Below are 15,797 nucleotides of genomic sequence, written 5' to 3' on the forward strand. Positions count from 1 at the left end.
CTTTGTTAATTTGCTAACCAGTTCATTTTTCGAAGAATTTACCTGAAAGAAATAGCTCTGCCCATAACTACACCACGTTTAACAATAAAATCTTACATATGGACAGTACATAAGTGTTTTTTGTTGGTCCGGTGGTACCAATCCCCCGTTTTGTACCATCGGACCAACAAAAAACACCCTAAAGAAGGGAGGGTACATGCTTATAACTATGTCCATATAAGAAAAATAGCAGGTCAAAAAAGGGTGCAATACATGAAGAAAGTTACTGTGCAACGAACACTTTAAGTTCATGTTTCAGGATTGTATTGCTGAAATAAATGCTCTCGATGACGATAAAGTCAATTTTTTTTAATAATTTTGAGATTTGTTGATTTTGTGTGGCTTAAGACACATTGATACCTAAAAGGTCAGAAATTTTCCCAAGGCATGAACGATAGGTCATATAGTGAAAAATTATAATATTAAAACTATAAATATTACTTTTTGTAATACCATATGATTCATTTTATTCAAATTATATACATTTATAAGTTATCGTATTTATTAAGTGTCCAAAAAATACATTTTAATATGGGCGGCAAAATGCTCCCCACGCGAGCACTCGCGTCACACAAAAAGGCGCGACTACTCTAGGGTTCATAGTTTGTTCGTATAATAAAGGGAAATTTGCTTTATAGAAATTCCATTGTTTAGTCGGTATATAGTTAGCCGCTGATTCGGAAACAGTAGCCGTATCATATTCGAGTATGGGAATGACTTCTGCGCTCATCCTTACGCTCACTGACAGTGGGGGGTGATAGACGTCTATCGGTAACACCGCCTCCTTTGCTTCACAGACAGAGCGCACCTTATTGACGCCGCTTAAAACCAGATCGAGTTGTCCCCCACCACAATTCGGAACCTCGTTTCCCTGGCTGAGCTCACAAAACGTTAAAAAATAATTGTAGTAGTTAGAAACACATAGGTACATTACACGAATTTAGGTTAAAATCGCCTAATATTACTATTTTACTTTTGTATTTACAACATAAATTTTCTAATATATGAAACATTAATAAATAATCGTTTTCGTTAGTTTTTGGCGGAATATAAACCACGCTACAGGCAAATAAAAATCGATTCTTTAGATAAACGGCTGCACAAACAAGCTCAAAACAGCAATTATTGATATCAATATTCTCCGGTGTAGGTACACGACGCAACTCAAATCGGGGCGCGGCCACTAAAAGAGCGCCGCCTTGTTTACGTCCGTCAGTACGGTCACATCGAATAATATGATATCCAACCAGCACAAATTCAGTGTCTGAAATAGATTCGTTACAACCTGTTTCTGTAAAAGCAATTAAATCAAAACCAGAAGATTCAATGAAAGATAAAGTTTGAAAAGCTTTAGTCCGGATTCCTCTAACATTCTGGTAAAAAAGCAGGATATCATTGGCTTTTTCATGGCGCAACCTCGGAACGTGATTTACTGCGGGATCGAAACCAAATCCACTCGCAGTACTCAATATTTATAGCCCAGTTTTCAGGGTTACATAAAGTTTCATACTTGCTTTCCGGTACACCAATAATAAATGAAGCATAGTCACGTTCAGTCTTATGTTTGATCCGATTAACTTTTACTGACTCATTCATACCTATTATATTCTTGACATGTTTTTGTAGATTATCTTCTGTTACTTCTTTTTGTAGCCGCCAAACGTGTAAATATTTCTTCCGTTCTAATCCCGATATTTCAGATTGTCTTGTACAGCCTCCCCTTTTGACCTCAGAATTTAAATACTTTGTCTTCTTTCTATTTACCACGGTCCATTCCTCTACGTCATCCGAGTTGCTATCATTCACCGCAATACTGATGTTTTGGTTATCATCATTCGATCGCGCCGCTACCCTCTCCGCTTTAGTGGCCCCGACCTCAGAAGCGGCCGCCTCGGCAACGCTAGTGGTCGTTCGCATCGGATTTTGTTTAACTACCCTCGAATATGAGATTATCGGTTCATTTGGGATATTTGCTTGTTTTTGCGCTTCATTCCTTTGAAAACATTTTGTTAATTCCTCATTTTTTTGGTTTAGGTGTTGGATTTGTTTTTCCAAGTGATCTACCTTACTGGCCTTTTGGTTGGCTGTTTCTAGTTGTAATTTTATTTTTATCAATTCTACGTTAGTTTTTTCTAAACGGTCTAGTAGTATTGAGTATTCCCTCGACCGTTCCGCTGCTTGTAGTTTCATTTCGTAGCGGATCTCCCTGATTTCTTCTAGAATACTACTTTTACATTCTGAATCGATCATTGAAACTTCGTTAATATTTCTACGACTGCCCCGTTCCGTGCTCACGAAGTTTCCCGGTGTGAAGGTCTTGTCCATTACGATCCCGCCACGGATAGGTGTATTTGAGTTGTCTAGCTTTGGAATTATCCTAGTGCATTCCGGGCAGATCCATTTACCTTTGAACTCCTCCGTAAGTGTTTCGAAGGACTCCACCGATTTACCGAGGCACTTCACGTGAAACACTCTGTGACAGGTATCAGTTGCACACTCCATGAACAATAAATCAAAAATATCACCATCACATGCACCACACTTAGTCCCCATTTATGTATAGAAATAACACGTAGGTTTTTTCCCGATGTACGATCAACCAAAAAACACGTCCGCTCGCACCTCTCGAGCGGTTTTAGAAAATTATATGTCGGTAAACACGGTTAAATTATAGTATTGCAAAAAATATTGACTTAAACTACATCATTTTGTTCATCCCATCCTTATTGTCACCCTTGTCTTTATCTAGAGACTTATCAACATCTGCAGTTCCGTTGCAATACTTTACAACCCCATTATCTGGTTTGCTCGTCCCATTTTGCGCTGGAGCGATCATGAGCAAGTTGTTTCCATTCCTGTCAGTTGTCAAGTTCCTTAACGGCAGGGGATGGCGCCATCTTGGGAAATAGTAAGAGCTTCTGAGGAACCTATAGTGCTCCATTTTGTTTTGGACCACTCGACTTTGGTAGCGTCTGAAGAGCGAACCATCTTCATTTTCCTCGTTGCCGAATTTCGGAAAGTCGTTAGCGCCTTCGAGAAAGATTTTCGGTTTTGGACCTTCATTATCATTGCAATAAGGTCGTTTGTACTTCCTGCGTAGGTTCTGCGATGGGCTAAGAGGTGATTCGCATTTGATTGCTAAGGAGTTGTTCTCTTTGTTAGTGGAGATGGAATGCGCTTTCTGCCACTCGAGCACCTCGCATAGAAGACCGATGTATCTGTAATAAGAATATACATAATGAACATATATGGGCAAAGGGAAGATTATGTCTGCCAGAAAAGATGTGACAGTCGCTGGGGTGGACATAGATAAAAACCTATAATAGTTGTAAGAAAAGTCTGAAAAGAAGAGCGGCGCTATAACCCTGTGTCAGACACAGTTTTCATTCACATAGCCACAAAAAGTTAGGCTAGGTTATTTTAATTTAATTGTATCTTCCTGCGATTGCCTGAGATTTCGGGTTTCTATTCAATATCCACTCTTAGCTTTTGTTTACAAGACAAGATACTGAGGTAGTTTCCTAAAATTTCTAATGACTAGTCTTTGTGTTTGTTACCAACCTTGGTCTTAGAAAGGAGAGCAACAGCGTCACAAAACTCCAGAGTTTACTGACCTGTTGTAGTCGACAACTATCTTTTTGTATGTCTGACCTATGCTATCCAAATCCAAACTAATATTATAAATGCAAAAGTAACTGTGTCTGTCTGTCTGTTACTCTCACGCCAAAACTACTGAACAGATTTGAATGAAATTTGGTATACATACGGTCATGACCCTGGGAAAGAACATAGGCTACTTTTTATACCGGAATTCCCACAGGAAAACTTTTAAGGCGAAGCGAAACGCGCGGGAACAGCTAGTATATTAATATTATAAATGCGAAAATACCTGTGTCTGTCTGTCTGTCTATCTGTCTGTTACTCTTTCACGCCAAAACTACTGAACGGATTTAAATGAAATTTGGCATACATATTAGTGATGTAACGAATGTGTGTTTTTGGACATTCGCGAATGCGAATGCGAATGCGAATATCTGATATCGATATTCGCGAATGCGAATGCGAATGCGAATATTCAGTTTGTGTTCAAATTTGGCGTCATTTGTATGATTTGGTGGCATTCTCGTACTGAACGAGGTACGTTCCGTTCTAGGCGCATTCCGAATCAGACTAACCAATACTAGACGCAGTTTAAAAAAAAGACTGTGTGCGGTTTCTGAGGACGATTTACACGAAAAATTTAAACGTATTTAAATCTATGGCTGTCTTGCTCTGACGCTATACTGTCAAGACACGCTTTTTGTTTGTTTATTTACACTCACGGGCAGTGAAAAAGATCCATTAAGAAAAACACAAAAATACTCTGCTTATTCTTCTGCAATATTTAAGTTTATTTAACGACGCATCAGAATATTACCAACTAAAAACGTTAATATTTTATTCAAATTTCCTATGAAATGTTTAAAAAAATAGGGGCTACTTGGTGTCTGCATTTTTTAAGTGGAACTGTTAACTTATATATGTTAACTTATGAAACTACAAGGTGGTCCAAAAGAAGTCATCCAATATTGTTTGGCTGTAATTTTTTTCTAAATGAAAAACTTGGATTCTGTTTTATGATTATGTTTATTTGAATTTTATTGGTAAAGTCTAGAAGATGATATCGACCAAATGGGCGCCGTCACAATTGGTTGCCATACAGGCTCCTTTTATGGCATTTCTCATCACTTCAGCGAGAACTTCAGGCGAGAGATTCTCGCACTCGTATCAAATGCTGTCCTTAAGGGCTTCCAGAGACACGGGCTTATTTACATAAACACGGGTCTTCAAAAAACCTTACAAAAACAGTCTCAAATGGTAAAATCGGGCGATTTTGCAAAGAAAAATGACAGACAAAACGAAAATAAGGCGTCCCGACAACTGAATAAGTATACACAATTATTCCGCGATCTTGGGGAGTATATCACTCCATGGCTTCTGAACTTGTATTCTGCATTTGTCCAGTCCACCAATATCAAAACAAATTTGAAATTGGCGGCCATTTGTACAAATGAGAGCAACTTCCAAAAGGGTGATTACCTACTTTTGGCCCACCTCTATTTCGAAAGTTTTATTACCTACCCAAAAAAACAAACCTACCAAATGATAAAGTAAGACTGGTAATGTGATTAAGAGGGTAACTTGTTATAAAAGGTTATATACGAATGGATTTTGATTATGTTAACGTACCATTATTTTAAAATAGTTTTTTTATAATAAGCACTGATATTCGCAAAACATTCGCACGAAATTTTGCGAATGCGAATGCGAATGCGAATATCAAAAAATATGCGAATATTCGCGAATGCGAATGCGAATGCGAATATTCGTTACATCACTAATACATATGGTATAGACTAGTGTTGCCACGAATAGTGAATTGGCCGAATACCGAATACCGAATATTCGGCGAGGCTGCCGGCCGAAGCGCCGAATATTCGGCCGCCGAATATTCGGCGCTACAACCTGTTTTTTTTGTTCCTGGAACTGCTTTGAAGAAGTCGCTACAGATTATATGAGAAATGCTAATTATTAGGAGGCAGAATGCTGTGGCAAACGAGTTGATTTTTTTCGCCTAGATCGGATGGCCTATCCTTACAAGTGGTGGTCAGCAAACAAAAAAAAATACCCGAACCTTTTGAAATTTGCAAAAACTTATCTTTCTTCACCTGGAAGTAGCGTTTATAGTGAGAGGTTATTTTCTGAGGATGCTTAATATGAAAAGCGCAACCGTGGGCTACCAAAAAATGCTGAAATGCTCGTTTTTATCCAGTACAACTTAGTACTGATTAATTTTAAGTACCAAAATGTTGTGATTTGAAAATAAATACACAATTTTGATTAAAATAACAAGTCATTTTATACATGATTTACTATTCGGTATTCGGCCCGAATAGTACGCACTATTCGGCCGAATACCGAATACTGAAAGAACTGGCCGAATAGGCCGAATACCGAATAGTTGCCGAATATTCGTGGCATCTCTAGTATAGACCCTCGCAGGAACAGCTAGTGTTCAATAAAGTCATATTCTATTCTATGGTACTCGTACCTGATGGCGACCCTCAATATCTCGCTCTTAGACAGCTTCTTGTCGGGCGGGTGCGTGGGAACGAGTCTCCGGAGCTCGGCGAAGGCTCCACTCACGTTCTGCTGGCGCCAGCGCTCGCGGCAGTTGGAGAACAACTTGCGGAGCGCTTGGAGAGGCAGGCCGGGGGGTAGGTCCGACTGGGGACGGGAAAGGATTAGTTGAAGATCTTCCATATCGTACTAATATGAAGGACGAGTCGTGTCAACTGACTGTTTGATTGCAGTTGAAATGCGGTCCGTCTGTCTAGCTAGAGCCTAAACGCGAAAGTTTTTGAGTATAGATGTTTGTTACTCTTTCATGGAAAACGGCTGGGGAAATTTTGATAAAATTTGGTATGTAGGCAGCTGACACCCTTCATCTTTTCACCATTCTTATGAAATGAAATATGGGTCTGGATCTTGGGCTGCAAGATCTTCCCTCACCATTCCCACAACTATTGCCTCAATCTCCACAAAACGTCACTACGTTGTCTTTGGACGTCGACACTAGAATGTGGGGAGCGGTCGACATCGACACTAAGAGGGAGGGAATGGTCGACTTCAACACATGGATGGGGGAGAGGCTAATGTTTAAACTAGAAGGCAAGAAGAGGTCGACTTTGACACTAGAACACTTGGCCAGTAAATCCAGCCACAATGGTAGTTCCTCACCTGTGCCCGCATCTGTCTCTCGTCATCACTGTCCTGGAAACTCGGGTCGTCGCTGAGCATCTCGCTGTCCGGCTCCTCTTCCGAACACGAGTCCGGCTCTGACGTCATCGCCACTGCCACTGGGGGGAGAAGAGGGGAATAAAACAGAATGTTATTTTATTCAAAGCATGGAAGTAGACATAAAGCCCTCTTTTGAAATATGCCAGACGGTACTATCCGATACTCCTATAAAATAAAATAAAAAATGCTTATTTGAAACTACCCTAAGTTAAGAAATAAAGAGTTACAGAATGGGAATTTAGTAAGTAAACAAAAAATATAACTTCAAGTATCAAAATGTTATGGTTTGACTCAACTTAAACCAGCCCAAACCTACAACCAGCGATATGTAAACAATGTTCGACTTGGGCTTTAAACCTAGATTTATCGATAAATGAAGCGTTGGTACTGATAAAAAATGAATTATTACAATTTGTACAATGTTACATACCCGTCATAGACGCTGCACGAGCGTAAATATCCTCCAAATTCGACAAAATGTGTCCAGCTTCATGTTCCGCTAAACATTGTATATAAACTCGATAAATAACTTCCCTAGCTTGAATACGAATATTTTTCTTCTTCTTCCTAATTGCAAACAGGCGTAAATAGTTGTTTTTATCTAGATTATCCTAATAATTAAATAAGAAAATTGAAAAAACACCGAACCGCCAACTGCCATAAACAATTGTTATGACTTTTATGTTTCTTTTCTAATGGTGCCAGGCTCCTGAAAATTTTAGTTCCTCAAACATTAATTTCATGAATTAATAGTTTCACTGTATGTATATGTACTTACTTATCTACTAGGTAAAAAAGAAGCAATCATTCTTACTGCGCAGTGGGTATATATAGAAAATCAATTAATACTATCTTAATAAATGTCTATCAATAAAAATTACAATTAATTTTTGATAAACTTTACTGTACCACTCTTAGTTTAGTCTTCGAAAATGGAGGTCCTTGTGCTACTGCCGTGGCTATTTGTTATTATAACCGCTCAGGTATAATAGTTCTTTTAATATTCATAGATAGATAAATATAGAATATTCTTTATTTGTACACAATATAATATATAATATAAGTAATACTAGGTTTTTAGTGGGAATTTGAGGATACAAAGTAGCCATAGTTTGTTAAAACAGATACCAGAATTTAAAATTATAGTATAAGTAGTTCAAATTGATCTTTTCAGGATACATTATACAGCGTGGATCAACTATTACAAAGAGGAATCAGCAGTGGCGACGGAGTTTCTACATATGCAGTGGATGACGATGACGGCGCGATCCAATCCAACGATGGCCTGAATGCGAACCTTGAGGAACAACAGCAAAAAAAACTGCAAAACCTTGGAACTATGTTTTTACGGGTAACACTATCATTTTCCATCCTTACATAATAATTTCCCCACATATTTATTTATTATTGATATGCTCAATTTCTCAAAACTGTAATACCCGAAAGGGTAGTCAGGGGTGACTCGCAAGCGCACACGGTTTTCGCTATTACCTACATTCATTTTTACTCACAGAAGGGCTAGTACGGGGCGCACTTAAGACGTGACAAGAGTTTTGCATCGCGCTCACTCACATCGCGCAGCCTCAAGAGCGAGCGCTACGGAGAACTCTTGTCACGTCTTAATAGCGCCCTGTGCTACAGGGCCAGGATAGGTCGCGAGCTTTTTGAGAATGATTTATTAAATTATAATACGTACCTATTATATTTATATCGTATTGTAGTATGGTAATATATATTGTTCTTAGTTATAAAAACCTAAAATGTTTTCAGATGGCACAAGCAGCAGGATTACGGGAAAATAAAATAAAACGCCCCCCTTATCCCCCCACGAATCCGGTGAGTTATCTAAAAATCAAAATTACATTTTCAGTTTGTAAGAAAATCATATTATGTAATATCCGTAGCTCCTTTGAAGGCTGTAGCAAAAGTCAGAAGAACAACCAAATTTCAGTGAACATCAAAAAACGCTTATATTTCTATACTATTCAAAACTGTTCCTGGGTCACCCCTTTCTCCTTACACCGCTTTTGCAACAACCTGCCTACGAATACTGCAAAATAGCTAGAGTATTGCCATTGTACTTCTTACTTGAGTATTTCTTTATTTCCGTGGCATAACTGATACCACTAGGCACCGTAGCGTCCGTAGTCGAGCTGGCTTCAGTGATCGTAACTGATAACTGAGTTGAAGCAACAACTGGCACGGTCAGCCATTAGATGGGTGACTGATTTAAGATTCTTTTCTGGACGCTTCCGTGGTTCGGAAGGCACGTTAAGCCGTGGGTCCCGGTTGCTGCTTCGGCAGCAGTCGTTAAACCTGGTCAGAGGCCTTCGGGCGGCTTGAAAACATCTGACAGTCGGGTTGCCCACTTACTTGACAACTCTCAGCACAAGCTTGCTTGTGTTGGGGTCCTCCAACCGATGAGCTGATACCACTTGAACTGTTCCAGCATGGCGGTCCAGTGCAGATGTACACGGTGTCCGGGGGACCGCTGCTGCCGGGACAACTCATCGTGTCCGACTTCGACACTAGAAGGGGGGAAGAGGTCGACGTCGACACTAGAAGCGGGGGAGAGGTCGACGCCGACACTAAGGGGGAGCTATTGATCGACTTTGATCCTAGAAGGGAGATAATAGATGCTTCTTCTCCTCCGACTAAAAAGCCTAAACGCAGGCCCTATATGATGATAAAATTGCAAGGATACGTTTATTTTGCATAATTCAAAACTCCTATATAAGTTAAAATTTCCTCAAAGTAACATTAAAACTCCAAACCCCAATTTGTGTTAAGTATTTGAATTTTTAATAATATTGTTAACAATCTATAGCTACGTTTTAATAACAAAATATCGGTAAAATAAATAAAAAAAACACTCTTAAATTATATGTCGGTAAACACGGTTAAATTATAGTATTGCAAAAAATATTGACTTAAACTAAGTCATTTTGTTCATCCCATCCTTATTGTCACCTTTGTCTTTATCTAGAGACTTATCAACATCTGCAGTTCCGTTGCAATACTTCACAACCCCATTATCTGGTTTGCTCGTCCCATTTTGCGCTGGAGCGATCATGAGCAAGTTGTTTCCATTCCTGTCAGTTGTCAAGTTCCTTAACGGCAGGGGATGGCGCCATCTTGGGAAATAGTAAGAGCTTCTGAGGAACCTATAGTGCTCCATTTTGTTTTGGACCACTCGACTTTGGTAGCGTCTGAAGAGCGAACCATCTTCATTTTCCTCGTTGCCGAATTTCGGAAAGTCGTTAGCGCCTTCGAGAAAGATTTTCGGTTTTGGACCTTCATCATCATTGCAATAAGGTCGTTTGTACTTCCTGCGTAGGTTCTGCGATGGGCTAAGAGGTGATTCGCATTTGATTGCTAAGGAGTTGTTCTCTTTGTTAGTGGAGATGGAATGCGCTTTCTGCCACTCGAGCACCTCGCATAGAAGACCGATGTATCTGTAATAAGAATATACATAATGAACAAAAGCAGGCTGCGTAGCTTACGTTCTAGCATTCTCTTCGCCATATACTTTTTCTAGGTGTCACCCAGCAAATTAACTACCACATCACTTGCTATCATTTTCACACATATCACTTAAACTCACATCACAATATATTCGTTTACACATACTACATAGCATACACCCATAATCATTTAACACAATTTATTGTTACATATTATTATATACATACATTCATAACATAATATATAAATATCTATTTTATTTTAGTATAAATATAATTATAACGTACCACAACACACTTTTACATATTTACTACACACATATTTATGTTTAGTTGAGGCTCCACTCCCACTCACTAAAATTGGTCCTGGCAGAATACCAGCGCTGTGATTATTTAATTATAATCATAGTATTATGCTGAGTCAGAACCCTTTTGCTAACATGATAAATACACATGTTGCTTTTCTATCTGCATGTCTTTTAATAGTGTTTTGTGTTTATGTAATCTTAAACTTTATGTTAAAAATCTTGCTGTGTAACCTGTGTATGTGTTGTGTTAAGTAAATAAATAATTTATCTATCTAACATATATGGGCAAAGGGAAGATTATGTCTGCCAGAAAAGATGTGACAGTCGTTGGGGTGGACATAGATAAAAACCTATAATAGTTGTAAGAAAAGTCTGAAAAGAAGAGCGGCGCTATAACCCTGTGTCAGACACAGTTTTCATTCACATAGCCACAAAAAGTTAGGTTAGGTTATATTAATTTAAATGTATCTTCCTGCGATTGCCTGAGATTTCGGGTTTCTATTCAATATCCACTCTTAGCTTTTGTTTATAAATATACCTGCCTCTCTGAACAAGATACTGAGGTAGTTTCCTAAAATTTCTAGTGACTAGTCTTTGTGTTTGTTACCAACATTGGTCTTAGAAAGGAGAGCAACAGCGTCACAAAACTCCAGAGTTTACTTACCTGTTGTAGTCGACAACTATCTTTTTGTATGTCTGACCTATGTTATCCAAATCCAAACTAATATTATAAATGCGAAAGTAACTGTGTCTGTCTGTCTGTTACTCTTTCACGCCAAAACTACTGAACAGATTTGAATGAAATTTGGTATACATACGGTCAAGACCCTGGGAAAGAACATATGCTACTTTTTATCCCCGAATTCCCACAGGAAAACTTTTAAGGCGAAGCGAAACGCGCGGGAACAGCTAGTATATAATATTATAAATGCGAAAATAACTATGTCTGTCTGTCTGTCTATCTGTCTGTTACTCTTTCACGCAAAACTACTGAACGGATTTGATTGAAATTTGGTATACATATGGTATAGACCCTCGCGGGAACAGCTAGTGTTCAAAAAAGTCATATTCTATTCTATGGTACACACGGCAACGTTAAATGGTTGGCAGGGCACACTAACGTAGGTAGTGTATGTGTGTGTCGGCGACGTCGACGTAATTATTTAGTTCTGGGCAACCCACACACGGATATTGTAAGCATGTAGTTGTGCCAGTGACAATGTTTCATTGTTTTTATGATATGAAGCAAAATTTTGCAATGCATTGTAATAGATTGAATGGCTCAGTTGGTATGATACAAGACTTACAATAATCGGTATGGTGGTTCAAATCCCACTGAACTTACAATATTCCTTTTTTGTTTTTTTTTATAGATTTAATTTATTTTTTAATATGGCTAATAATAGTATTGTAGTATATACGAATAAAAGCAACACAGAAAGTAAATGAAACAAGTTATTAAGTGTTAAAATTACCAAATTTATTCTTGCCGTAACATAAACATTGGATGTTACGTTTTTGTTGTTTTTCGTTTTAAAACATAGTTGTAGTTTATATTAATAAGGAAAATTTTCAATTAGCAGTTTTAAATCATAATAAACATCAGAAAAGGATGGACTGGCTGTTTTACTAAAGTAAATAGGCAAGTCATTAGTTATATGAATCAACATGTTAATTAGCTAGAAATAAGATAACTTATTCCAACCTCAGTAACAATAACATCATTAACACATTGGCTTACCCATAAAATTGTAAATAATAATAAGTATTTAACAAAATAACTAAAATCTTATACAAATGGAAAAATAAAAATAACTATAATTTTCACCACTTTTTCGCCATAATATCTTACCATCCATCCTTGTCTGACTTAAAGGACTTTTCATCACTAAATATCACCACATTGTTGCACCAATCAAAGTTTAAAATAGTCAGTCGCAAAACGCACTCTGTTTCGACGATGCTGATCGGTTAGAGCAATTTTCTTCGTCGGCCTCCGACACCGCAACCCAGCAGCACGCAAGTGAACCCGTACGGTTTGTAGGGATAGATTATGTGTTGTGGCCGTAGAACGAGTGCTGCAGAACGGATCAGCGCTATGTGCAGCTACGATTTCTCGATTTCTTCGATGGCGTGGTGATGCATCCGTATAGACGACTACTGTCTACATGTCCCGAATCTGCGTATCGGTGAACCCATAATTGAACAGTTCTCCTCTGCAAACAAAAAAAAACAAATACTTAGCTTATACAAATACAAATATTCTAACAGTCAAATAAAATATTTACAATTCTATGTTACTTACCGTTAAACGTCTTGCGATTTCACTAATTGTAATGTTTTGTTCATATAAATACGATTATCTTCGCCTTTTTGAACATGGTTAAGTGACTTTCCATAGTGACTGCGAAGAGTAATTAATTAAATGAGGCGTTTGTTAAAAAAAAAAAAAGTTTCTTTTTGGAGAAATAGATGGCGTTGTCTGGGGTTGTACCAACTTTCAAACCCTCAGAACACACTCAGATCACAATATGTTATTCTGTGAGGCTAACGAAATGTGAAGTGACGTAGGTAGGTAGAATTGTAGTATTATTTTCTCTATGATGTCGATGTCACTGTTGCTTCAGCGTTCAGTGCGATTGTGCGTACAGTCGTTCTTTTCAAGTTTTCTCAGTTTTCTTGTGTTTCTTCTGTATTAATTGAGTTGTAGTTGAGCTATCTGCTCCTCCTCCCTTGATACTGTAGAGTTAGTGCACTTGAGATAGTGACTCTTTTGAGATAGTGACTCTTGTGATAGTGATGTCTTGTAAGTATTTCTTTGGGATCTTATTTAGGATCATACAATAAATAAAAATAGAAAATCAGTTCTCGCACGCAGCACCCGTTCAAACGGCGCGCATAGAGAAAAGAACACTACGTGACGGCGCGGGTAGAACTATTCACAGAATACTTAGCACTATCCCAAGCCACATGCAGTCTGAGCCTCGGAAGGATGGCTCGCGCTACCACCCGACATTTAATCACAACTAGTGAGTTCTTATTCTGAGTTTAGTACTCTTTGCTCTCTATGTAATTTTTGACAGTTGGTACACTGCGTTTTCACGCCATCTATCGGCTTACCCAAAAGCTCAACTGACAGCTGTCAAGGAAAACGGCTCATTGACAAATCACAAAGTGAATCACTTTGCAGACGCAGAGGTGAATTGTCACTAAAACTAAAAACAAATTTCGTTTATTCATATTGTATGAGGGTAGAATGGTTTTAATTCTCAAATGAAGAACGAATCATATATTTTTGGCGAAGAGAAATAGTCGACAGCTATGCAGCTTGTAGTCATTTGTCAGTTTCAAATATATTAATTTTATACTCAACAGCGTTTAAATTAACGCAAAATTTGAATTAAGTTAAATAAAACTAAGAGTAACCATCCGTGGACTCGAACTCACGACCTAGTTATGTCAACGGTCAAGTCGCAATCTTCTCTTTCGTACCCCAGAGCATAATGCGGCAGGGTATTCTGATTCTTTCACTGTGACAGCGGTTCGCTTGTGGAACAAGTTACCACTGGATATAAGACAAACTAAGTCTATAGATCTTTTTAAATCTAAAGTTCGTCTCCACTACCTCCAAGAGCAGAACATTCTGCCTAACTGATCCCTATCTGTGTGATGATGATGATGATAGTAATTTTATGTATGTATTTATGTATGTATGTAATGTATTTATTTAGGTATCATGTGTATATTTATATTGTATAGATAGGTATATATTAAGATATTAATATTTCGGTTTAGTACTCAATATAAACCATCTTCTTTCCTCAAAGCCTTAAGCACTACCAATCACTTTTTCAACATCACCAAAGGTTAACTGGTAGAAAATGCTGCTAGCATTAAGTTCGCCTTTGTACCAATTTACTTTGTGCAATAAAGAATTTAATAATAATAATATGTTTCATTAGTCTAACATTCAACCAATGAGCTACGAAGTGTATAGACACAGGTAGTGAAATTTTGCTTCACATCAATTTTATAACTGTTTCACTAACACTACCGGTTGATATTTTTATATCACAGCTGGTATACGGGCGTTTGCCTACGCACAAACTCGTTTGTGTTGTTGTGTGTGTGTGTGGTTTGTTACTGGTGTGTAAACCGATTTCTGCGTTTATGCACACATAGACAACGTTAGTGTGCACACATACACTACGTTAGTGTGCCCTGCCAACCATTTGATGTTGCCGTGTGTACTCGTACCTGATGGCGACCCTCAATATCTCGCTCTTAGCAGGCCTGTGTCACTCCGCGCGTGGGCGGCGCAGGCGCCGGCCTGGCGCCTGCCGCCTCGAGGGGGCAAATCTAGTCGGCTGCCGCAAGCGGAAGACGATACACGCGCGCGCTATTTGTTCCTATTTCGTACTAGTTTATAAATGTCGTATTTAGGTATTTATTAAAATTTATGAATAGAAAAATGGACATAAAAAGAAAAAAAGCAGCAAAAAAATACTGTGCCGTATTTAATTGCTTAAATACATTACATAATTATTATTTTTTAGATTACTAAAAGATGCTGACAGGTAAAACTAATCTAAGTATTTTATTGATTTCTTCTACGTTCCTTATTTGAAATGAAATTAATACGAACTACAAACCCTTTTTTTCTCCATGTTGAACAAAGTCTATTGCAATTTTTTTTTTCGTTAAAGTTTTAAATTTACAGACACAACTACCTTCAAAATGTATTAATGAATCGATTATAAAATGTGAGCTGAGTGGGATTCGTGCTCAACTAAACTAAAACAGAACATCATGATCAATTTCATCTCAATGTTATCACACATTATGAAGAAAAAAAACATTTTTTGACTGAACTACCTCTTTCTTTTACTTTTACTTCAAATAATAGATCTATGAATAGGTCTTTAATTATGAAATTGCCGTAGCTTCAACTAGTCATTTCCAATAGAAAATAAGTTTGGAATAGCTTTGTATTCTAAATTCAAATTATTTTGTTTTAATATCATGACATTCTTTTTACAAACTCAGTCCGTTGCTTAGTAAACGTTGTAGTCTGTGGTGCTGAGGCAACCCTAAGGTGGCTTCTTTTTCAATGCGTATAACCACGTATAACTTATTATGCACCGTA

At 37.9% G+C, this 15,797-nt stretch overlaps 2 protein-coding genes across 2 annotated transcripts; both read right to left on the reverse strand.

Moving 5' to 3' along the window:
- Positions 1-2,684: 2,684 nt before the first annotated feature.
- LOC125490920 lies at positions 2,685-6,999 on the reverse strand. The gene is made up of 3 exons (XM_048631426.1): positions 6,820-6,999; positions 6,131-6,306; positions 2,685-3,257 (listed from the first exon to the last, which is right to left on the reverse strand). The coding sequence occupies exons 1-3, from the start codon at positions 6,925-6,927 to the stop codon at positions 2,738-2,740; spliced, it is 804 nt and encodes a 267-aa protein (XP_048487383.1). The 5' UTR covers positions 6,928-6,999; the 3' UTR covers positions 2,685-2,737.
- A 2,764-nt stretch (positions 7,000-9,763) lies between these two features.
- On the reverse strand, positions 9,764-15,492 carry LOC125490815. Its single transcript, XM_048631151.1, has 3 exons — positions 15,458-15,492; positions 14,909-14,944; positions 9,764-10,334 (listed from the first exon to the last, which is right to left on the reverse strand). The coding sequence occupies exons 1-3, from the start codon at positions 15,490-15,492 to the stop codon at positions 9,815-9,817; spliced, it is 591 nt and encodes a 196-aa protein (XP_048487108.1). The 3' UTR covers positions 9,764-9,814.
- Between the last annotated feature and the right edge of the window lie 305 nt (positions 15,493-15,797).

Source organism: Plutella xylostella, chromosome 28 (genome assembly GCF_932276165.1).
Source record: "Plutella xylostella chromosome 28, ilPluXylo3.1, whole genome shotgun sequence".
Taxonomy (NCBI): domain Eukaryota; kingdom Metazoa; phylum Arthropoda; class Insecta; order Lepidoptera; family Plutellidae; genus Plutella; species Plutella xylostella.